This window comes from Rhinolophus sinicus, chromosome X, assembly GCF_036562045.2.
Source record: "Rhinolophus sinicus isolate RSC01 chromosome X, ASM3656204v1, whole genome shotgun sequence".
In the NCBI taxonomy this organism is placed as follows: domain Eukaryota; kingdom Metazoa; phylum Chordata; class Mammalia; order Chiroptera; family Rhinolophidae; genus Rhinolophus; species Rhinolophus sinicus.
The window spans coordinates 23,055,553-23,082,100 of record NC_133768.1 but is presented as its reverse complement, the minus strand read 5'-3'; the positions used below and the strand labels follow the sequence as shown (position 1 = coordinate 23,082,100).

Sequence of the window (26,548 nt, the reverse complement as noted above, 5' to 3'; positions counted from 1 at the left end):
TGAGAAGGGCTCATTGTGATTCATTTTACCTAAAATGGAAAAAGATGGAAAAAATACATACATAAGAACTCAAAATTAAACTTTATGTACCTGATTATTTTACAAATGTATCTTTCTCAATAGCCTGTCTATTCCATATTAATTTGATATTTTTTGGAGAAAATGTATAAGTCTCTGCCTACCCTGAACATGACACCATTGATTTCAAAGAGTCCTCAAAGCTTTCGCTCTTACAGGACTTAGAAAGATAAGACAAAGCTTTGTTAATCCAATGACATAGGAAACTACTTCATCACGACCCCAGCAGAATTTATCTCCTCTTCTTAGTTAAAAGTCAGCAAATTGTGTAAGCAATTCACACAGCTCTTGGCTTTTACTTACATCAGTTGGGTTTGTTGTTTCTGAAAACAAAACGTTCAGAAAGATAGCAATCTCTTATGGCTAATTACTGCCCTGTTCAAAACGTTCAAGCCTTTAGAAAACACCTTCCTGTCTCATACATGAAAAGAAGGCTAAACTTCATGTCTGTTCTAGGTTGATCTACCACTTCAGCATGATCTCTAAGCAGTATCAAAATTATGCTACTGGAAAATCTCTTTGAAGCCTATTATGGCAAGAAATACATGTTCTCACCAAAAGCATATACAAAGAGTACCTGATATACAGTTCTCTGATTTTAATTTATCATCCATAAGAGAATCTGCATCCACACTTGAAACTTTATTTTAAAGACTTTCGATGGCATATGAGTTTTTTTTTTTTTAAGACTAGCTTATGTAGGTTTAATTGGATTTTTTATAACCTATAAATTACAGCTGATATTTTCAAGGGTATACTCTGGTTTCAATTAAGAGAGGTAGTTTAACAATTAGGAAACCAAGATTGTGGAACTACTTGAGGTCGTTGGAACACATATGCATATGATCATTAACATTTCTGGGTAGGATATAAAACATTTATATGGACTTAGATTGCCCTGAACAAATTATGAAGACTCCTCAGGGTGTAAATCTTTTAGGACTTCCTAAAAGGATGCTGACATTATTTATCCTTTGAGCTAAGAACGACTTGATTTTTAAACAGTAATCACATAAAACAATAATAGATGTTAAAATTATATTCTAGCATGAAAATTATATTCTAGATGAAAATTAATGATTTGAATTATTTATACTACAGTTATAGCAGTTAGGTGTTGTGGGTCTTTTATGCCAAAAATAAGTGTTGCTTTCCACCCAGTGACAGGGCGGGTATATTACAGGGAAAGAATAAAACAAACTGTCTTTTGGAATACCAAAAATCATGACGTAAGATAAGCAGTTCATAATTTGTGTTAGTTTCAGAAAGGAGATGTCATAAGAAGTAGAATTATTTTCCTCATGAAAAACTAGAAGATTCAGAAAATGGTATAATTTTGCCTGTAGCAGTGTCTTCCACAAGGTATTCTAAGAACACTAACCCCAATCACTAATTATTCCATTCAATAACTATTTTGGGGGTTGCCTCCTCTGTGACAAACACTATCCCACATGGATCCTGAGGGGAAAACATATTGGAGATAATAAGGCTGCGATACAATGCATACTCTACCATCCAGAGAAGGTAGTTAGGAAGGTCTGTCTATGAGGCATACCCTAAGATTAGCTAGGCAAAGTGGTGTCTAGGAACCTTTGGTACATTGTCTTCCAGCACCCTGACTTGAACACCAAAGTAGAGAGAAATTTGTCTTAAAGATATTTGTGGGTGTGGCTTCTGCTTAATGGAATGGATTGCAATATAATACATAAAAGGCTTACAGCAGTTTAAGGAATCATACTAGCTTCTACTAAAAGAGACAGATAATGCTCAAATTAAACAGAGATCTCTGGGACCTTAACTTTCTATGGAAAAGAAGAAGATGGACCCGAGAGCCACAGAAAACAACTCCCAACAAGTAGACCTGGGCTCTAAACAAGAAACTGGTGACTCGTGTCCAGCTGAATACAGAGCCAGTGATGGCTTTATATCTCCCACCCCTACCTCACCTCATTTCAAATAGGACTATTTAGTTAATTATCTTATCCCTGACTGACCATTGTATCTTGGGTGTGTGAGGGTTAGATAACATGTCTTTTTAGCTCACAGAGCTTTGGATCAAAGGGAGCCCCTCCTGAGAAGTTGTACTCAGGGAATTAAGCATGAAGAACCTCTTTCATACCCAGAACTGATTTAGATAATGAGATCCTGGACTTCTAGCCTAACCCTGATGCCATAAGATAAGTCTATGGGGCTGGATAGAAATGGGGTAAGTGTACTTTGCACATGTAAGAACATGAATTATTAGGGACCAAAGAGCAGACTCTGTTAGACTGTGATTTTGGTGCTATCACCAATGAACCACACCTCATGGTATTCAAGTACTTGTAAAGACTCCTCCCATGTTAGCTCTAGACTTGGATAATGTGATATTCATAAAATGATGCAATAAACTGCTTCATAAGTGGTTAAAAAATTCTGCAAATAGCAGGAAGGATGGTGAGAATATAGCACAAGGTGCCTACAGAGATAAAGACTCAAGGTAAGTCTGGAATGAAAGATTAAAGCTGGGTTTCAAAGGGACATGCATGCCAAGCAAAGTCTTTGGACTTCGTTTCGCTGGGTAATAAGGACCATCAAAGACTTTTAAGTAATGAAATAATCCCTGTTGTAGACCTATGATTCTGCAGCTGCATGGACTGGAAACTAAAATAGGAAAAACAGGGAGGACACTTCACCCACCTGGAGGGTGGAAATTGGTATGAACAAGAAATGATAAACTCAAAAGGCATTGGTAAGGTAAATTGGACAGGTCTTGGTAACCAATTAAGGGAAGGCAAGGAAGATGAAGGAAACGAGGATAAGTGATAATTTTCGAGCTGATGCTACTGTATTGATGGTGAAGCTATTTACTAAGAAAGGAAGAATTATATGAGGAAGAGATTGGTTTCTTGAAGTAGGTATTATTTGATATACTGTTGAATTAAATGTATCTCTTGGATAAACAGGAAGAGAGGACTATTAGGAAGTTGAAAATATACTTTCCAGCGCTTGTGAAAATTTTTGGAATTTTTTTGAATCATCAATAATTATTTGATAAGTGAAGCTATTAGAATAAATAATAAGGATCAGGGAGCAGTGATCCTCAAGCTGGCTGCACAACAGAATCATCTGATATTTGGACTTAACTATCTGGAGTGGTATAGAGACATCAATAATTTTTAAAAGCGCCCCATTTAATTCCAAATGCAGCCAAAGTTGAGAGCAACATGTAAAAGCACAAAGGGAGATGAATAAAAACAACATTCTTGTGACACAATCATTTAAGAAAAAGTCAAAGAAATAGGATTCTAAGGAATTTACTGAGCTATCTATCAGAGAGCTAAGAGCAGAACTTGTAAAGACCAGTTTTAAGAAAACCAAGAGAAGCTTCTGGTCAAGATGGTGGAGTAGATAAATGCTGTGTTCACTTCCTCCCACGACCACCTCAAAATTACAACTAAACTACAGAACAACCATCATTGAGAATCACCTGAAGTCTAGATGAACAGCAGTGCTACAATTAGGGATATATGGAAGAAGCCTCCGGATACTGGTAGGAGGGGTGGAGACACAGAACAGGTTGGTCCCACACCCACAGGTGGTAGTTAAAAATGTGGAGGGATATCTTGGGTATGGATGTACCTCCTGAGAAGTGAGGGGTCCCAGCCCCACACCAGAGTCCACAGCCCAGGGTTCCAGGGCCGGGGAGAGAATTTCCCACAATTTGGGGCTGTGAAAACCAGCGAAGATTATGACTGAGTGAGATGGAGGGCTACTGGAGTCCCAGGTGATCCTATTAAAGGGCCTGTGCATGGACTTACTCACTGACAAATTCCCCTAACCTGGAGAAGGAAATAGACAGACAAGCCCAGGAAGCACAGAGCATCCCAAACAAGATCAACTAAAGAGACCCACAGCAAGACACATCATAATTAAAATGCCAAAGGTTAAATACAAAGAGAGAATCTTAAAAGCAGCAAGAGAAAGGCAGTTAGGTGTCTACAGGGGAGTGCCCATAAAACTGTCAGCTGATTTCTCAACAGAAACTGCAGGCCAGAAGGGATTGGCATAAAATATTCAGTGATGAATAGCAAGGACCTACAACCAAGATTACTCTACCCAGCAAAGCTATCATTTAGAATGAAAGGACAGATAAAGAGCTTCCCAGATAAGAAAAAGCTAAAGGAGTTCATCACCACCAAACCAGTATTACAAGGAATGTTGGAGGGACTTCTTGAAGAAGAAGAAGAAAACAAAATAGATTTAAAAAAAAAATGTTAATAATAAAATGGCAATAACTACAAAAAACTACTGCAGAGATTTTGGTTGGAATTGTGTTAAAGCCACAGATCAATTTAGAGAGATGTCAATTTGATATGTTAAACATATTGAATCTTTTAAACCATGTCGGTGTATCTTTCTGTGTACATGGTTTACCTAGGTCACTTATCAGCATTTTATAATATTACATAAATCTTGCACATATTTTATTAGATATGTTTAGCACTATTGTAATAGGAACTCTTTTTAGAATATTAGTTTCCTATTGTTCATTGCTTGTTATGGAAAACAGATTTCTAAGATGGTCACTAAGATTCCAGTCTCACAGTGTACTCACCCTGTATAATCTCCCTACCTTTGAACATGGGTATGAACTGTGAATATGATGCGATAGTCAGTCCTGTGATTAGGTAATGTTATATATGCCACAGTTGACTTTAAGAAAAGTAGAGCATTGTTAGTAGGGCCGATCTACTTTGGTGAGCTGTTAAACTAAATCTGTCTTCCTGTTTCTGGAGAGTTTTTATCATAAAAGATGTTTTATTTTATCAAACGCTTTTTCTGCACATCTTGATCATGTAGTTTTTCTATAGTTAACCTGGGGATAACATTTATTACCTTTGGAATGTTGAACTAGCCTTATATTCCCATGATAAACCCTACTAGGTTGATTATTGTGTGTCTAGGTATGATTTTCTTTGAGTTTATCCTATTTGGGTTTTGCTGAAGGGAAGTTTAATTAAGTTAATCGTTTCTCTGGTGAATACTGTTAAGGCAGTTAGAGAATTATAAAAGAAAAGAAACAGAGTTTTAATAATAGTGTTTAATGATAATATTGTTATAATAATAATTATATAGAACACTTGCTGAGCATTCATCATATACTAAGTTCCATGATAAGAGTTTTAGAGACATGATCTTGTTTACTCCTCACACTAGCACGATGAAGATTATGGTTATTCTTCCTATCATGGACTACATGTTTGAGTGCCCCCAAAATTCAAATATTGAAACCCTAACTCCCAATTGAATGGTATTAGGAGGTGGAGCCTTTGGAAGGTAATTAGGACTAGATGAGGCCGTAAGGGTGGCTCCCCATGATGGGATTAGTGTCCTTATAAAAAGAGACTAGAGGGCCGCCCGGTGGCTCAGGCGGTTGGAGCTCTGTGTTCCTAACACCGAAGGCTGCTGGTTCGATTCCCACATGGGCCAGTAAGCTCTCAACCACAAGGTTGCCTTTCGACTCCTCAACTACCGCAAGGTATGGTGGGTTGTGCCCCCTGCAACTAACAACAGCAACTGGACCTGGAGCTGAGCTGTGCCCTCCACAACTAAGATTGAAAGGACAACAACTTGACTTGGAAAAAGTCCTAGAAATATACACCATTCCCCAATAAAGCCCCCTTGACCTTCCCCAATAAAATCTTTAAAAAAAAAGAGACTAGAGCTTGCTCTCTGTCTGTTCCATGCATGAAGGAGGGCCATATGAGAATGTAACCAGGAAGAGAGCCCTCACCAAGAACCTGACCACACTGGCACCCTTATCTCAGACACCCAGCCTGCAGAACTGTGAAAAACATACTTGTGGTTTAAGCCAAAACAAAACAAAACAAACAAAAAAGAAATGAGAAAGACCCAGAGTATCTGGCAAAAAGTGAAGTTCTTTGGGCCCTGCAAGTAAAATTTTAAAAGAAGTCAAACCATCTTTCATCATCTCTGCTCTACTATTATACCCTCCCAATAAGCTTTTTGGATATTGTAGTTTTCAGTTCCATAATTTCCATTTGTTTCTCTTTCATAACTTGTATTTATTTGATGAGATTTTGTTGAAGTATTTTTATGATGGTTGCTTTAAAATCATTGTCAAATCATTCCAACATCTGATTCACCTCAGTGTTGGTACCTGTTGATTCTTTTCTCAATCAAGTTGTGATTTTCCTGACTCATTGTAGGACCAGTGAGTGTTTTATTGTATCCTCCATATGTTAGATATTATGTGAATTTGAATCTTGTTTAATCTTTTTTTCTTTTTAAGCAAGCCATTCTCCAATGGGCCTAACTGATACAAGGTGTGAAATTGGATACCAACTAGCCCTACTTCCCACCACCATGTTCTGCCTTGTAGAGGGTAGAAGCTTTGCTCCCCACTGAGCCCCCCTGATACTGAGGAAGAAAAGTGAAGCCTAGCAGTTACTAATCTTGCCCTGCAGTGCTTCAGAGATTTTCACTGCTGCCAGGTGGGGGTGGAGGCTCAGGATGCCATGGGATGCTACTTAGGTTGTCATTGACACGATACTTGCAGAGGAATATAATTCCTGCCTAGTTCCACACTGGGCAAAGAGTGGAAGAACATCCCTCCATTCACACGTGCTGAGCTTTCCACAGCACGGGGATTGTATTACTGCTGCCTGCTTCTGCTGGGCAGGTGGAAGGATGATTGGCCCTGCCAACACAATTTGGCAGAAAAATTGGAATACTGTGGTAAGCCATTCCTCAAGTCCTGAGGTTCCTGGATTATCCTTCTTCCCACCTTTCACAGACTTGCACGCTTATCTGTTGTGTTATATCCAGCATTTTTAGTTGTAACGGGGAGGACCAGGAGGAATGAGGTTACTCCATCTTGACAGAAACCAACTGTATTTTAAACTATGAACATAGTATCTATAACAATTTATTGCACACTTATTTTCTCTTATGTAAACTACTCAAAGGTAAAAACTGATTTAAAAAAATATTTGTAATCCTAGCAGTAGCATAGTACTTAGTGATCAGTAGATGTTTGTTAAGTGAATGACTGAATAAATGGATTTCACTAAGTACATTTGATAGATGATTAATATGTATTTCAATGAAAAAGAAGAATTATTTAGTCTCTAAAGAGAAAAGCAAGACTTGGGCAAACAGACTAGATATTTGAGAGAATATATTATATGTCATTTGAAAAAAAATGTTTTGAGAAAGAAATTGACATACAATAATCAATCACATTTCTAACAGTACTAACAATGTAGTTGTTGACAACTAAATTTAAAAGACACTATAGTTTACAAACACATGAAAGAAAAAGTTTTAATGTAATTCCTATAATATTCCAGTAAAGATTTTTGTAGACATAGACAAGTTTATACTAAAATTTATACGGGAATGAAAAGAGCCAACAATAGCTAAAGCAACTTTTACAAAACTAGGATAAAGTGAGAGGACTCACTCTACTTGCTATTTACTCCCACTGTAGCTGCACAGAGTGGTACTGACGGAGAGAAACATACATAGATCAAATGTACAGAATAGAGAATCCAGAAATAGACCCATGCAACATGTCCAACTGACTTTGAATAAATGTGCAAAAGCAATTCCATGGAGAAAGCATTGTTTTTTCAACAAATGGTGCTGGAACAACTGGACATCTATCCAAAAAGCTATACCTTGACTAAAATTAACCTTACATGGTATGCAAATATTAACTCAAAATGGATCAGAGACAAATGTAAAATGTAAAGCAATACAATTTTTGGCAAAAAATTAATTTTAAAAAGAAAAAAAAACCCATCAGGATCTAATGCTGGGCAAAGAATTCTTCACACCAAAAGCATGATCCATAAAGGAGAAAAAAATGATGAATTGAAGCTCAGCAAAAGTAAAAACTTTTGTTCTGCAAAAAATCCTGCTAAAAACAAATGAAGAAACAAAAACTCATAACACAGATAATAGTTTAGTGGTTACCAGAGGATAAGTGGGGAGGGGGTTGGTAGATGAGTGTAAAAGAGATCAAATATATAATGATGGAAAAGAACTGACTCTGGGTGGTGAACACAATATGATACGTAGATGATGTATTACAGAATTGTACACCTGACACCTACGTAACTTTATTAACCATTGTCACCCCAATAAACTTTAATTTAAAAAACACCTGTTGAGAATGAAAAGACAAACTACAGATTGGCAGAAAATATTTGCAAACTACATATTCAAAAATAGACTATTATCTAGAATATATATATAAAAAAAGAATTCTCAGAACTCAATGGTAAAAACAAATAATTCAATCACCAAATGGGCAAAGGACCTGAACACACATTTCACTGAAAAGGATAGAGATGGCAAATCAGCACATGAAAATATGTTAACCATCATTAGCTATTAGGGAAATGCAAATTGAAACCACAATGAGATATCATGACACCCTGATGATTACAAGGAAAAAAAACTGACAACACCAAATGCTGCAAGGATGTGGCGAAACTGTATTACCTGTATGCTGTTGGTGGGAATGTAAATTGGTAAAGATACTCTAGAAAATAGTTTGGCAGTTTCTTATATGACTAAACATGCAACTACCATACAATCCAAATTCACTCTTGGATGTTTATCTCAGAAAAATGAAAACTTATGTTCACAAAAATTGTACATGAATGTGCACAGAAGCTTTTTTTTCAATAAACGAAAACTGAAAACAGTGCAGATGTCCTTCAATGGATGAATGAACACTGGTAAGGTCCATCCCATGGAACACTACTCAGCAATAAACAGGAACAAACTACAGAATACATGCAATAACTTGGATGGATTTCAAAGGAATTATGTTGAGTGAAAATTCCAATTCCAAAAAAGTTATATACTGTATGATTCCATTTATGAAACATTCTTGAATTGAAAAACAAATTAGATATGGAGAACAGATTAGTGGTTGCTGGGGAACTGGGATTGGTGGGAGAGGAAGGTGGATGAGAACAGGAGAGATCCTTGAGCTGACAGTGTTGTCCTGTATCTACTTTGTAACTACCAATTTGTATCTCTGAATCCCTTCCCCCTTCACCTATCCCCCAATCACATTTCCATCTGGCAACTACCAAAATATTTTCTTTATCTATGTAGAAGCTAACATTTTTAAACTTCTCAAATTCTCTTCATGTAGATTATTTAAAGATAAATGGTGACAGATTTGTGGCCTGATGGCTGACAATATGCCAAATGTCAGTGACCCAAATAACAGGCCCAGACTACCTTCATGTCAACACCAACCCATGCTATTTAAACTGCTGTTTATCCAATCATCTACTGAAGGACACTGGTTGTTTCCATGTCTTGGCCACCATGAATAATGCTGCAATGAACATAGGGGTACATATATCTTTACGGATAAATGTTTTGAGATTTTTTTGGTAGATACCTGGAAGTGGGATTGCTGGGTCATATGGAAAGATGTGGTTCATATATACAATAGAATATTACTCGGCCATAAGAAAAGATGAAATAGTGCCATTAGTGACAACTTGGATGGATCTTGAGGTTATCATACTAAGCAAAATAAGTCAGACAGAAAGTCAAGAACCATATGACTTCACTCATATGTGGGATATAAAACTGAAAGCAACAAATGAACAAGACAAAGAAACAAAAACTCATAGACACATACAACAGTTTAGTGGTTACCAGAGGGTAAGGAGGGAGGGGGGGTAGAAGAGGGTAAAGGAGGTCAAATATATGGTGATGGAAGAACTGACTCTGCCTGGTGAACATACAATGTAATATATAGATGATGTATTACAGAATTGTATACTTGAAACATATACTTTTACTAACCAATGTCACCCCAATAAATGTGATAAAAATTAACAAAATAAATGAACTGGTATTTATGATTTTGGGTACCACGTTGGAACAGGGAGCCATGTCAACTAGCTGTAAAGCAATTTGAATATTTGAATTTCAGTGATAAAAATATATTTTTCTGAGTTTATCACTTTCCCTAGAATTCCATTTGACATATAAAACTTTACGGTGTTTGTCTTTTAATTTGACCTGTAATTTAAAATGTAGACATATGCACATATGGCAAATGTCATGGTTTTTGAAACTTTTTGACCTTTCATTCCTTATTGCAACTATAAGCTGAAAGACATTTTAATGCAATTTCTCAGAGCATTGGATCATAGTGTATATTTAAACACATCAAAGAATTGCAACCTCAGTGCTTTAGAAACTCAGATTACTAATGTGTATGCATCATTATTTTCCCATCAACAATACATAATGAAATTAAGTGTTAGGCTATGGACATTCAGCTCAATTCTAATCACAGATAAATGAGGACATACATTTGCCTCTCCTGAAGAACCACCACTGCACATGCATGAACAATCAGAAATAATGATTTTTTAAAAGAAATACAGCAGATGTGTATTTAAATCAAATTACTATTAGCCAAGTGAGAACAGCCAGTCCAAACAGTACTCTGACTGCACTAGCATGGCAATTATTTCTCAATGCCCATGCATAACCTCTACTTCTATTATGAGTTATGTTTGAACATACAAGGACTGGTAGCCCCTAAGGGAAAGAAACAAGAGTTGTCAAAGAAATGGTACACTTGTTCTTTCACAATCCAGTCCACATTTCCCCCCAAGCACAACTTTACTTGCATTCATTTATATTTTCCAAAATTAACTCTAAATATATGTTACCAGCGTTAACAATATAAATTTTGGTTTAACTTCTTTTAGGTGGCTTTCATCTATTTCAATGTCCTAGCATACCTGTAGCCATGTAACACACTCAACATAAAGATAATTCTTACAGGTGACAGTGAGGGGGCGGCACAATCCTTATGACAGAGGAGTGACAGCTGCCCATCAGAATTTCAGAACTGGAAGGTGAATTTTGATTCGAAAAAAATACAAAGTGATTCTGAAAATTTCTCCAAATTGAGAATCAACTTAATTCAATTTGGCTTCATTTCTCTTAATAAACCGAAAGACAGAGAAATAGATTTAAATACACCCTTTCTATGCCTATCCCTTCCTTTGCCAATGTTCTTATAGGCTAATGACATCCATAATCATTCATGCCGAGTGTGATTCACAATCCATGAAGGGCTAACTGCTTAAACTGCGATTTTTAACTGCTAATGTGTTACATGGATACTGTTTCAATGGATTATCATTAAACAAACTACATATGTCTCTTCCATAAGCAGACAAAGATGTGTGGATATGTGATGAGTTTCTTTGGGGATAAGGGCACAGACTTTAAGTTTTGTATTGACCCAGAGGGACCCATGAAAATTGTTGTATCGACCCAGCACTTTTAGTGAACAAAATGATCTGGAACACAGCCTCTGTGTGCCTGAACACGGCAGTACTTCTCTCCTATTCCTGTGCACAGACACACGTTACCTAAATCATCTTTGCAGATGTGTGTGAACCAAAGCTATCTGCGCTCTATCTGTCTGTGAAGGGCAATAACAAAATGTTACAACCCATTTAGCAATAAACCATGCATCCTTTCTGCAAATCTTTGCTTACGTTTGATTTGCAGCATTTCACCTCCTCTATAAATTTTATTTCATAGTCTTTAGTAATTTCTGGCAACATAAGTAGATACCCAGATGGTATCTCTTTTCTCTGTAAGCCAGAAATAATGTCTCAATATAAATTCCAAAGCCATGTTTTTTTATGATTTAGATTCTAAATTTTAGAAAGTAGCAACACACAAATATCGAGACAATACCTTAGCAGAAAGGGACAGCAGCAAAATTTAAGTATAAGAAAGCAGCATGTGATTTGACTGAGTCAGCGGTATTAAAATTAAAAGAATACCTGATGACACAGGCGTAAAGACCACTGTCCTGTAGTAACGTTGGCCGGAACCAAATGGAGTCTTCTTCCTTGCTCATTCTACTTCCATCAAAGGCTATTGGCTCTTCAAAATCTCCGGGACCAGAGCTTTTGTACCACATCAAACTGAGTCCAGCGCTTTGGGCTACAGAGTAATTTGCTCTGATATAACCATAAAACAGTGCACATTTGATTCGAACAGGCTCTCCCACCAAAACTTGATATTTCTTAATATCGACAGACCAATCGGTGCATCCATCAGCTAAAGGGAAAAGAAAGAGAGAAAACATTAGAGAAAAATTTAACCAATTACTCCATTCATTTATTTGTTCATTCAACAAACATAAGGGCCGGCCCGGTGGCTCACGCAGTTCAAGCTCCATGCTCCTAACTCCGAAGGCTGTTGGTTCAATTCCCACATGGGCCAGTGGGCTCTCAACCACAAGGTTGCCGGTTCGACTCCCACAAGGGATGGTGGGCTGTGCCCCCTGCAACTAGCAATGGCAACTGGACCTGGAGCTGAGCTGCGCCCTCCACAACTAAGACTGAAAGGACAACAACTTGACTTGGAAAAAAAGTCCTGGAAGTACACACTGTTCCCCAATAAAGTCCTGTTCCCCTTCCCCAATAAAATCTTTAAAAAACAACAACAACAACAAATTTATATTGCGCATCTCTAGGGAACCAGATTCCATTCTAGGCACAGAAGGTACTGCAATGGATAAAACTCAGAATGGCACTGAAAAATAATTTACCCCACTAACAAACAACATCCTGATCACTTCGTTTGCTTCTGCTGGTATTTATTCTTTGTTTATATCAGTGTGATGGCTATTGGTTTATTGCCTTTCCACGCTAAATCTACGTTTTCACATGTCCTTTGAAAATGGATCTGGACCTTTGAAATTATTGGTAGAGGATGCTGGAGAGACATTGCAGGAGGAAAGGGTTTTTGCTCCCTGGTTCCAGAATGCTTGCTGGGAGGGCTCTATCAGACTGCAAGGCTCTGGGGTCCCAGCCCCTGGCTCCTGCAGTGTGTGCTTCTCTAGTACCCAGCCCCTGCAGTGCATGGTAGCCAGCAGCTTGGCAATTTTTTAGTAGATCCTCAGGTGAGACACTTTCCAATGAATGGAATTCCCAGGGTGAGTCTCTGTCAAGTTCCAGAGGGCAGATTTGCAATGAGTTCTGCCAATGTGGCACCTCAGTGACTTTTGCCATTCAGTAAACCAAGCACTCTCCTGATGAGGTTTGGATCACTATGGAGGTGGGAAGATAGGGGCTTTTCCTAGGCGCTGTATCTCGGCCATAGAGGTAATAGCAGCCATTCTTCTGTTGTTCAGAGTTCTCTTTTGCTATGGACTGAATGTTTGTATCCTCCTAAAATTCATATGTGTAAACCCTAATCCAGAATGAGATGGCATTTGGAGAGGGGTTTTTGGTAGATAAGTAGATTCAGATGAGGTTATGAGGGCAGAACCCTTATGAAGGGGTTAGTGATCTTAGAAGAAGAGATACCAGAGCTCTCCCCTTCTCTTCCTCCCTCCTTCCATGTGCTCGCAGAAGAAAGGCCATGTGAGCACACAGTGAGAAGGTGGTCATCTGCAAATCAAAAAGAGGACCCTCACTGGAAATCAAATCAGCCAGCACCTTGATCTTGAACTTCTCAGTCTCCAGAACTATGAGAAATAAATTTCTGCTATGTAACCCACCTAGTCTATGGGATTTTTGTATGGTGACCTGAGCAGACTAATAGATCTTTCTTTCTTACTAGCCAATCCTTCATTACTTCAATACATTGTTACATTCAATAATTCTTTATAAAAACTTTCCTTGTTCGAATTAGTGTGTGGTTTTTCTCTCTGATTGGATCTACACTGATAAAATCAGGAACATTCTATAGCTAAAGAAGGCAGAAAGAAATACAACAAAAGTGGGTCAAGCTCCGGAAGTGGTTTCACAATCAGAGAGAGAGGTAGATGGTCACTTTGCTCTCATTTCTGGAAGCATCAGGGGAAGTACAAAAAATAGAAACCATGGTGGGAAATGGGGCTGATAGGGGTTGGGACCAGTTGAGTTTTCTGGGTTACCTGGAAGCACCATTGTCCAAATGGCATCTTGATACCATTTTTGTCACCCTACACACACACACACACACACACACACACCACAAACAACAGGTCAGATACATCACTATTATCATCATCACAGAAAAGTTGTGAATTTCCTGCTTAGAGAGGACAGTTGCCCAATCCTTAGCAAGGTAATCAATGTAATAAGCTCGCAATATACAAATACCGAGCCACAGACAAAAGCCAAGAAAAGAGGACCTCTAACAGCAGTAGCATCTGAGTATTGCCAGCAGAGTTTAAGTCATTAAACATTAAAAAAAGAGTGCGGCAATTTATAAGATCTGAGAACTCGATGACTAATGTAGAATTTGAGAGAAGGAAAATTATCAAGATGAAAAGGAAGATGTACATTAGAGCAAAGAAGACACATAATCTATGGAATTATCATTATTTCATATCTTAAAATAGGTGACAGCTAATGAGCACTTAAGTATGGCTGAGTTTACAGGTTTTCCTTTACCCTTCACAAAACATCCATTAAGCCTTTTGAGCTCATCATTCTCTGTTTGTGGAATATTTCTCGCCAACCAACTGCGTGCCTGCCTTGCTCCCTTCCTCCAAATGTCACCTCCTTAAACAGGCCTTTTCTAACTGCTCCTCACGAAACACCAGTTTCCTATTTGGGTCACTTGATCCAGATTCTTCTTTGATATTTTTTCAGAGGACTTATTGCTATCTGACGTTACATTATGTACCCACTTTTTGTTTGCATTCTGTCTGCCCAATAGAATGTAAGCCCCTTGAGGTCAAGAACTTTGTCCTTCTAACTCACTTCTTTAGCCCCAGTGCATAGAACTGTGTCTGCTAACCAGCTGAACAAATATTTCCTAAATGAATGAATGACTGTGTAAATAAATTAACAACCAAATTTTACAACTGAAGAATCTCAACACCAGCTAATAAATGGAAATCCTAGGATTCTCACCCAGCTATGTCCGACCCTATAATTCATTCTCCCTACCACCATAATATTGTTTCCTGATAAAGGTATTTTTAACTTCGCAACATTCTTCAATTTAGTTAATTTCAACTACCAAATTTTGGTCTGAGATTCTTATTAAAGAGCTGCAGTTAGATATAGATGCAGTTAGAGCAAATGTGCTTGAAGCTTGGTGGACATCAATATCCAAGTCATTGCCATCTTTCTTATCAACGACTGCTGCAGAACTAGGATGACAAAACTATACATAGAAATGTCAGGGTTACATAATTACATGTGATATTTATCAAAACAATTTTGTACATTTGACCCATTGCATGAAATTCATCCTTGGTGGGATTTTATTTTAAACAGTTACAATTCTGGTAATAAGCATGAAATTATCTTGTTTTACCACTATATGAATTACAATTCCAGAATCAAGTAACTGAGGCCATCTGTCACAGAGGATATTGGTGCCAATGAAAAAGGCAGAAACACCTTCAAGGTAGTATTAACAGTGAGATGAAATTATTCAAACTCTCAAGAGATTTGTAAGACACAGCAAAATGCATGAAGCTAAAGGCAAAAATTGTGAGTCTAAAAAGTTATAAAAAGTTAGTAACAAATTATATCAAGAGAACAGATAGAGTTGTATTGGAGGTAGAGATATTAACACATACTTTCAGAATATGCTCACTGAGAAAAACATTGAAAGAAAACCAAAAATATTACTGAAAATTAAAGTTATTCAGTCCTTAACTACCAATCAGGAGAAAAGTTTCAAACAGCTCACAGTCACATACCAAGAAAAAGGCAGAGGTGAAGTGAAGGACTAACAGCCCACTGGATAGCACAGACACTTTATGTTCATTTAATATGGAAATAGATGTAGGATCTATGGCTTAGGGAGTTTTAATACCATTAATCCAATTGTATGATGTTCACAAATAAATAACAAAAATTTTAACATGTTTTAATACATTTTTGGGAAAGATGTCAAATAATATAAAGAACAAGTCAAGATGTTTTCAAATTATCTGGATAAACACATTTAAATAAATGATGGGCTTATGGCTTTTTTCAAGGATTAAATTAAACCATTTAATTAAATAAACTATAAGTGATATTTTTCCTTTGTTAACATTTTGCCTCATTTGGACACTCTCTCTCACTCTGTGTATCACAATTTTTTCCCTAAACCATTCAAAAATAAGTTCAAGTAGAGCCATAATGACATTCCACCCCTAAAGACTTCACTAGGCATCTCCTTATTAATAAAGACATTTTCCTTATATAGCCACAAAGTATTTTTAAATCTTGTGTAGAGAGACAAATCTTAAGAACAGATCTTAAGACAGTGGGATAGCTCCTTAACATCTTAACTCTTTAAAGAAAATGTCGTAACTGAAAACCTAACTTGGTGGCCAGAATGCTATTGACATGTTCAATGTTTCCTTACTCTGTTGGCTTAGAAACACTCATTCCAATAGCATATTTCTAGACACTGTTAATTCCATTATGTAAGTTACTAGGTAATCTTTATTATCATTATTTTTAAAATTATCATCAATAATAGTGTAAGCCAGTAGTATTTAATCTGTTTTTCTGTCTTTCAGAAGAAAATATCCTTGTAAAAGCCTGTCTCAGGAAGTTTGCTATTGGCATTTGCATTCCTTGATGGAAGGATTCCATGGAAGGACTCTAATTCAAAGACTCCTCGGCAGTATACATTCCTTCAGAATCAATGGGAGCCATAAAGATACACTGAGGGGTGGGAGTAAGAAGCCCCATATTTATTCACTTTCATGACCACCCATAATCTTCCCAGAGCTTATATGAAGACAGTGGTGGAATTAGATTCAGAACTGGTTCCTTTACAAGGAGTTCATACAGGTGTTCCATTTCACAAACAAAGGCTACCCAGAATGGATAATGTAAATATATTCAAATGAGATTAGGGAAGGTATTTTTAATTAAGTCACTAGTACTACATATGGGAACTCAGAGTAGTTCTAGCGTAACAAGATTGAAGGTTCCATTATACATTTTTTTCTGGGTGGTGAACTCACAATGTGATATATAGATGATGTATTACAGAACTGTACACTTGAAACCTATGTAACTTTACTAACCAGTGTCACCCCAATAAACTTTAATTTAAAAAAATTTTCCATTATTTTAACAAAAAGTCTAATCATAGAGCTTATGCATATTGTAGCCTAATATGGAAATGTAAGACTTTACTTATAAAAGGGCAAAATAAATTATATTACTCTTAAAGTATCTACTTGGATAGGTACGTTAGAATAATAATAATTAAGACATCTGTGATAGTGTAATAGATGTCCCACCCTGGTATCCTCTACTAAACTGATAACTCTATTCTCCAGCTACTTTGTGCATCGCCTCCTTCTTTTGAAAATTAGCCTTGACTGACAGGAGCAGCCCTGCTGGGAAACTTACACTCCCATTGGTCTACCCACTGCCAATACGTGACTCTTGTGAGTATACAAAAGCCCTGCTCCTTTGCCTTAAGTAGGTACAGTTCTGTAGTGTGTTTCATGCTCCACACCACCTGTGTGTGTGGACCAGGCCAAACCTATAGTTTACCTGTGACCTTGCTCAGCTCTTCCCACTTTCCTGTCCTGCTTCCCTCCCTCCCTCTTAGGTTTTACAGGAAGAACACTCCTTCAATCAACTGTGTGCATCAAAATCCCTAGGGCTCTGCTCTAGGAAAGCTGACCTAACACAGATTTTTATGTTCATATGGTGAGAATTAGCTTCATTCCAGTTTCTGTACTAGAGGTAGAAGACATCAAGCCCTGCATATACAGCCTATGTTTCCAAGGAAGTCACAGTCAGAACAAACAGAGAGAAATTAAAAGCACAGCATGGAAATGCAATGATAAAGAAATGCACAGGTCTGGTCGGGAATGGATTGCATGAAAGGAAAACATCTGAGATGCCTGTCAAAACGTAGGAAGTTAGCCAGACAACGAATAGGCAGATAGATATTTTATTTGGAGGTGAACACAAAAGCAGGCACAGGAGTATGAGGCAGCATCATTTTGCAGGAACTACAAATGACTTTGTGATGCAGAAACAAGTTTCAAGCGGGAAATAACAAGAAATGAGGGGAAAGAAGTGGGCAAAGACAGATCACAGAGGTATTTTTATGCGATGTAAAAACTGTTTGTGTTCACTGTGAAAGCAATGGGGGAAATATTGAAAAGTTTCAAGCAGAGAGGTTACAGAGCCAGTGTAATGGTTTGAGATATGCTATGTTGGATGAATTTCTGGTAGAGAGATAAGGTAGAAGGCTTTAGCCAGGAAAGTGATGTTATGTAAGGTCTAAAGTTGGGCAGTGCTAATAGAGAAGGAGAAATGGCATAGATCTGAGAAAGATTTGGGAAGTAATATTGGCAGAAGTAAGTGACTGAATACAAACAATGAGGAAGAGAAATAATGCTAGTATACTCTGAGACCCATATATTCTGTCATAAACTAAACTATCTTTCCCAGTCACCTAAACAAATCAACAACACCATGTCTGTCAAGTGGTCGGGTCTTTGAAATATTTTTGTAATTTTTTTGCAGGAATTAATTTATTTATTGGGGTGACACTGGCTAATAAAATTATACAGGTTTCAAGTGTACAAATGTACAACACATCGTGTATATATCACATTGTGTGTTCACCACCCAGAGTCAGTTCTCTTTCCATCACCATATATTTGACCCTCTTTACCCTCTTCTACCACCCCCTTTCCCCTCCCTCTCTGGTAACCACTAAACTGTTGTCTGTGTCTGTGAGATTTGGTTTCTTTGTCTTGTTCGTTTGTTGGTATACAATCTTATATTGGTTATATGTAAGTTTCAGGTGTACAATATAGTGATTCGACATTTTTATAATTTTTTCATTTAAAATTTTCAGGAAATCAAAATATGATGAATTTTTTAATGACTTACAGACAGACATAAAATGCCTATATATGTATGTGTGCTTATATATACATACACATATGTGTATTTAATCTCAATGATCAAAAATAAATACCTGGCACATTGGCATCATTCATTTCTACCCCTAGCGTGCTGAGAAAAGCCAAACTTGAGACATGAATGCAGTTAGGGAGTGTAGGCCATGCACAAAAGCTATCACAGAGACAGAACAAAAAGGCTGAGTCTAGATTTTAATTGGGTGAATTCTGCACTTTATCAGCACTGGTTGCTACTCTTTCCAAATGTGAACATCAGAAATGAAAATTGGCAATGCTGGTATTGTTCCAAGGAGTAAGCAGAGATGCCCCCAAATTCGCAGCAGTAATGATAGCAGCAAAATGTGACACAAGTTAACCTTTATAGTGTGCACTGGTTCACGCACATTTCGGCCTCATCTCTATTTTCTGGATTATGTTTATCTGGAGTGGAATATCTCCAGATTCTTGCCTTTAAAACTGTATATAGTGTAACACTTTTGGAAGAGCTCTTTCAAATATTTTAAAGAGATATGTGTGGGTGGTAAGGATTGATGTTATTCAAGAGACTGCCAATTGTCAGGAACCCAGTTTCTCGAATACCCTTCCTCTCACAATGCCTGGAAGTTATCATCTATCATGCTCTCAATGTAGGTGATCTCTAGGTGTGTGCATGCCTTGGTGAGCTGTTATCATATTTCTTCTGAGATTAGGCTCTCTCTTCATCAGGGGATAGCTGGTGCCAAAGCAAATAGGACTCTGCAGTAGAGTTACCCCTCCATCATACCTAAGTCTCCAAATTCTAGCAGATATTCCTGGTACTAAGGTACAAAAACCTGTGCATTGGATAGCATGCACTTGGTGAGGATTTATTTTTTAAACTATTTTTTTCTAATTATAAAAAGAAAAAAGGGACACTGTAAGAAAATAAAAAGAGAGTAATATTCATAATCTGTCCCTTTGTTTATTCTGTTTCTTTTCTCAGTTGAATTTTGTGTTGTGATTTTTGGACTGAATATGCTGTAATAATTGCGTAATATCCCATAACAGTGCCACATTAAAATTTATTTAACTCTTCCGTTATTAGTCACCTATAAGTTTTCCACCTAGGTTTGACTGTTTCAAATAATTCTGTGATAAAATAATTTTATATACACTGCTCCGCAACCTTCCCCACAAAAAATAAAATTGTGCTTTTTCCTTAGGACCGAATCCCAGAAGTGTAATCACCAGATCGAACAGTACATTTTTTAAGGCTTTATACTAATTTAAAAATATATTTTCTAAAACTGTCTCATAACCTCTTTTCACAACAGCAATCTATGTAAGCGCCCATTTCACTACATATGCTAAGATTTTAATGCTTATGCACTGTTTCTTAAACTGAGCACCGAGTATAGTTTGCATATTTTGTCTCAAATTACAAAAATTCAGCATCAGCATAAATATCACTCATCTGATAACTGAATGGCAAAATTGCCACAGCCACCATTTATCAACCCTAAATCTCTCACAGGATTCCTCATACATATGTTGCTCTATTTCAAACTATTTTTACTCAACATTATAATTCGATCCATTCATTTCTGTATTATCTTGTCAATGAAAGATTGTGTTCACACAAGCTTTTGTATTTCCTTTGGCCCTACTCTCCAGGGAAGACTCTAACAGTTGAGGAAACCAGTTGTGTTTGTACCTGTCATAAACACAAAATAAGGTAGTGAAGTTCCCTGAGGAGCGGTAAAGAGATTTGCTGCCCAATTTAAGGCCTCCCTTTTGCTCAGCCATAGAGGTCCCTCAACTTCCTAGTACCTCTCCTCTCACCAGTAATGTTTCCTGGACCATTACAAACCACACCAGTGGTTTAACATCATTTATCCTGTTCCCACTGCTGTTGTTACCTTTTCCTCTACTAGAACATGTCAGGATGATCTTCCCTCTTTGAAATACCTTCTAGAGCACAGCCTGTGAGCCAACAGCAAGCAATTAATAACACTGACCCAGTACTTGCTCATATTATCCACTAAAGGAAGAGAAGCCATCTTTCTGAACAACAACAGGGGGTTCATGTAAAGCACGCTTAAAATCAGTTTTCAATGTTGACTGTTCCTCAGAGTCAACAGCCCATTTTCAGAAGGGTCACCAGAAGAAATGCTATAATATTCCCAGGGCTCTGAAATCCAGAGTAACTAGGAATATGCTTTTTATTTTTCCTGGAGAGGAACATCCAAGCCAAGTCTGAACAGCCTATAATTGGATTGAAGTAGAGTCTGACTTCAACAGTCTTCGTTGCACATAAATTTCTTCTTGATGAACAAATATATCTGTATATCTTTCCTGGTTAAATAAAATAAACCCCATGTCTATGGCAAAAGAAGTCCAGGAGAGTATATATATTTTCAGAAAGAAAAGGGGGAAGAAATAGAATTCCTGGGTTCTGCTGAAGAGTTGCAACACTCTCTCTTGGTTCCCTCTCCTTCTATTCTTTTATGGGTTTGGCTCCTGACTACAGGGAACTTCCTATAATTTGAGGTAAATATTTATTGAGCGCCTTTGATCATAAGTTGACTGTTTTATGATCAACAGGAGGACTCGAGGTTCTACAATCATCCCAGGCCATAATGTCTCCTACGACTGTTGAACTAAAATAGTAGCCCTTCCTAGCCAGCCATGCACCCCAAAGGAAGTACAAAGAAAAATGCAACTGTAAATATAGTGCTTTTGGATATATTGCTTCCATAAATCAGTTCTACTTTAACATTATGATGTCATAATGTCACTTCCTCCAGACTTTTGGACCGATTTCTGAGCTACCTCATCTGTAGAGAGTCAGAGAAAAATCAGTCTTGAGTGCCAAACAGAGTTCAGTGAGGCCTTTGGAAATTGACAGTTAACTTCTTTGTGCCTCAGGCTACGTCATGCATTGAATTATTCAGCACCCACTGTAGGACAGGGAATATTCTAGGTGCTGGGGGTGGGGCAGGGTAGAGTCGTGACCAAAACAGAGTTCCAGCACTCACAGAGAACACAGACAAAAACCATAACAATATAATGCATTGGGAAGCAAAATGAAAGCATGTTAAGAGGCAAGCGTGCCTGAGGTGCTCGCAATATGGTGGCTAGAGAAGGGTTCTCTGAAGAGCTAATGTTTGAGTAGAGAGTAAACTGGGCAAATATGTGGGATCACAGGGTTCAAAACAAAGGTTCTGCGATGGGAATGCACTGGAAATGTTTAAGGGAGACCAGAGACGCTGGGTACTTGGAGGAAGTGAGTGGCAGAAAGAGTGGCCAAATTCTGAGCGCCTTTTCTCATCTGTAAGAGCTGGAGAATAATCATTATTTCCCAGAGCTGAGGTAAAAACTAGGAAGAGAGACATTCAATACGGAGTACCCCTTGTTGTTGTTCGAGGATCACCTGTGTATGTATATCTTCTTGTCTCTTCTAGTCAGTGTTACTCTTCCGTGGCTGATATCTCACACATTCACATGGCCATACTGAAGTCCAGCTTAAGTCTTAGTCACCACGTGCCAAAAAGCAGCAGTACTGCTGTAAGAAATTACCACAACTGAGAGGCTTAAACAACAGAAATGTATGTTTTCACAGCTCTGGAGGCTGGGAGTCTGAAATTGAGCTGTCAGCAGGGGTGGTTCCTTCTGGTCACTCTGAGATAGAATCTGCTCCATGTCCTTCTCCTAGTTTCTGGCGACAATGGTCAATCCTTGGAATTCCTTGTCTTGTGGACACATATTCCAAACTCTTCCTTCATCTTCACACGACGTTCTCCCTGTGTGTCTGTATGTCTGTGTCTCTTCTCTTCTTATAAGGACACTAGTCATATTGGATTTAGGGGTCACCCTACTCCAGTATGATCTCATCTTAACTAATTATATCTACAAAGACCCTGTTTGCAAATAAGGTCACATTCTGAGACTCTAGGAAAGGCATGAATTTTGGGGGGACCCAGTACACATTTGAGTCTGGGTTGATTAGTGGGTGGGTTTTTCTGGATAATCAAATTGACCTGTAAAGAGAAGCATGATATATACTTCATATAAGGACATGGGGGAAAAATAACAACACTGAAATTCTTCTGAACATAATTTAACCAGAAGGGGCTCTGGGATCTATGTGTGATTCATTCATCACGAAAAACATTATCTGTCATTCCCCTGTAGACATGCTTGTTAATGAAGATAGAGTTGGAAAATGTATATAATAGTATAGTAGGGTAGTACATGATCTCTGGGCAAACCAGACCCAAGTTCAAATCCCAGCCATGTCAAGGTCAAGCAAGTCATTTAAGCTCTCAGGGCCTTCATCTGCATGTTGAAAAGTCTATCTGGAGGGCTTGTTCTGGTTTTGATACAGGAAATCACCCTGTGCCTTGGGCTTGGCCTTGTGCCTGCTGCATGCCCTGGAATGAGTGAGGTATGACAAACATTGAGCAGTCAGGACCCCAGAAGTAAGGACCAGAGCGATCACTTCTCAGATAATTGGTCATAAAAAGGGCCTGATAGTGAACTTGGATTGTTTGCAGTGTATGATTCAACTGTATTATCTAAGTCAACAGGTGGACTATGGATTCTATAATCACCCCAGGTCAAACTCCACTAGAACAATCAAATCCTGAACTGACACCCAAGGCTTGTTCAAACTCAATCACTTTTCCTTTTGAAATCATCTGGCTTTGCCTTTTTTAAGGCCCACAATTGCCTCTGGCCTGGGGAATAGTCTTCATAGGGGTTCTTCCTTGCATACAGATATGTGAGCAAATTCTCTGTGCTCTAAGGAAATTTTTTCTGTGCCATTCTTTGAGAGTTAATTTGAAAGTCCCATCCCTCTCTGTTGGATCAGGTTATCCCTGTGTTGCCTGACAGGAAATTCTGCTTAAGACTCATATTGCGGGGGGGGGGGGTGGGGGGGGGGGGGGAGATGTGGGTAAGGGGGATCGAATATATGGTGATGGAAGGAGAACTGACTCTGGGTGATGAACACACAACGGGATTTATAGATGATGTAATACAGAATTGTACACCTGAAATCTATGTAATTTTACTAACAACTGTCACCTCAATAAATTTAATTAAAAAAAAAAAAAAAAAAAAAAAAAAAAAAAAAAAAAAAAAAAAGACTCATATTGCCTTTAAATCTTTTTTTTTTTTTTAATGTCATTAATGTTTAAAAGTGATATGAGAACATGCCTACCACACTACCTGGTATACAGTGGATGTTCCCTTTCCCTTTTTCTATTCCCATACTGAACAGGAGCAGGAAAAACTCCACTGTTTGGGTGAACACAAGCAGATACATGTTATACTACAAGAAAATCTGGATTTTTTTTTTTTTGGTTGTTCTTATTCTGGGCATAAGGAATCCATATAGATATGTAACACCTTGATGCATATGATCCATCCTTTAAGAGTAGAGCATTTCAAATTACTTTAAAGACTTTTTTCATTCTTTCATTTATTTTTTCCATCTTCTCTATTTAATTTATACCTTTACTATCATAAATATTTGAATTAATATTTGCTTACATATATTTCATTCATCACTACACTGTGGTGACTTTGAGAATTGGTACTTTACCATATATCTATGTATGCATGCATGTCTGTCTGTCTGTCTATCTAGCTATCTGACTACCTAGCTACCTACCTATCATCATCCATCCATTAAATCTAATCTATCTTCAATTATATATCTATACTTATTTCCATATCTATATCTATTTGCTTTAATATTCTGATTGACTGAATAAGTGATCACTTAAATTGGTACCAAAAATGTTTATCTTGGGTATCAGCACAATTACTCATAACTATTATTTCTAGATATTTTTAATCTTACAAATTTTGAAAAAAATATGCATTTTCCATTCTTTATAATATTGCAAAGCAATACAATTTTTGACTCAGAATTTTATTCTACAAAACTGACCAGAGTTCAGAACTCAGCAAATCTTTGTTGATCTATTAAGCATAATGCACTGTCTTACACTCATTGGGTGTACTACCATGTTTCCCCCAAAATAAGACCTAGCCGGACAATCAGCTCTAATGCGTCTTTTGGAGCAAAAATTAATATTTAACCCAGTATTATATTATTATATTATATTATATTATTATATTATATTATATTATATTATATTATTATATTATATTATATTATTTATTATATTAAACGGTCTTATATTATATAAGACCAGGTCTTATATTATAGTAAAATAAGACTGGGTCTTATGTTAATTTTTGCTCCAAAAGACACATTAGAGATGATTGTCCGGCTAGGTCTTATTTTGAGGAAAACTCAGTATTATGCTATTTATTTAGTTTATGTGTATCTCCACAAAAACCCTCTAAATTTGGACTACCAAATGGATAAGGTAAGGGGATGTGCATACAAATAGGATAAAAATTATTGCCAGCTTCAGGCATTTTATACCTTTGGGACATTTGTTAGACACTGAATTAAATGTCAACATGATAAGTAACAGACCAAACAAACAGTGATCAAATTTAATCTCTTTCCCAATTTAGAGGCACCTCACAGGGAAAGGCGTGTTGGATAGCAAGACACCCATCCTGCACATTGATCCTTTAAAGAGAGTAACAGGGCTTAAGGCACATATTTACTTTCATTGTGTGTTAGTGCATACAATGGAAGAGAATTCTCTTTATAAAGATTGCAAGTTATAAAAGGTTTTTATAGTTTAGAACAATTCCAAATGGACAGTTGTTTGCAGCAGTGAACATATAAAATAATCATGTATTGAAGTTCATACCCTGTTTCATTGTGATTCTACATATGTCATTGACCTCCTACTATATGAAACTCACTGTTCTATCATAGAGATTACTGAGATTAGTGTTGGCTTTGTGGAGATCATCTTTCAGTAGGGAAAGACATGTCAACAACTACCTATAACACAAGGCAGATTGGAGAAATTCTACGAGTAAAGACATCCTTGCTGCAGAAACACAGGGCAAGAGGTTTGTTGTATTTCAATGCAGAACTGTTTTCTATTTTTCAGATAAACTAATGGAGCAGAAATATGACTGGGAAGATCAAAAATAATTTAATAAAAAGATGGAACTTGAATTGTGCCTCATTTTAAAACTTGATAATTAGAAAAAGAAAATACCAAGTCAAGGGGATATTCCAGTTAGATAAAACAGCAAGGGGTAGACGGTTCTGCAAGGGTGGGCTAGGTTGGGGAGGAGAAGAGTGTATCCAGGTGAAAATAAGATCAGAAAGGTGAATGTGCAGAACACGATGCCAAGGAACTTGAACTTAATCCCGGAGCCCAGTAGTTCCCAAAATTTCATATGCAGAAGAATCATCTGGAGTTGTTCAAAGACAGTTTTTTTGCTTCACCATCAGAGTTTCATATTCAGAAAGTGTTGGTTGGGACCTAAGAATCTACATTTCTAAAAAGCTCCCAGGTGATGGTTCTGGGATGACACTTTTAGGAAGCACTGCTCTTGTCAACGTAGACAGTGGGAAATGTCTGCAAAGAAAGTGGTATTATTCGATCTACACTTTACGAATATCAATCTCGT

General features: G+C 37.4%; 1 protein-coding gene across 1 annotated transcript in view; it reads right to left on the bottom strand.

Annotated features, from left to right (window-relative positions):
- Positions 1–26,548, bottom strand: part of IL1RAPL1 (interleukin 1 receptor accessory protein like 1) — a 1,306,469-nt gene that overhangs the window by 618,768 nt on the left and 661,153 nt on the right. Inside the window, exon 3 of the mRNA XM_074323621.1 lies at positions 11,940–12,219. Coding sequence (XP_074179722.1) covers positions 11,940–12,219 — 280 coding nt within the window. The remainder of the gene's footprint in view (positions 1–11,939; positions 12,220–26,548) is intronic.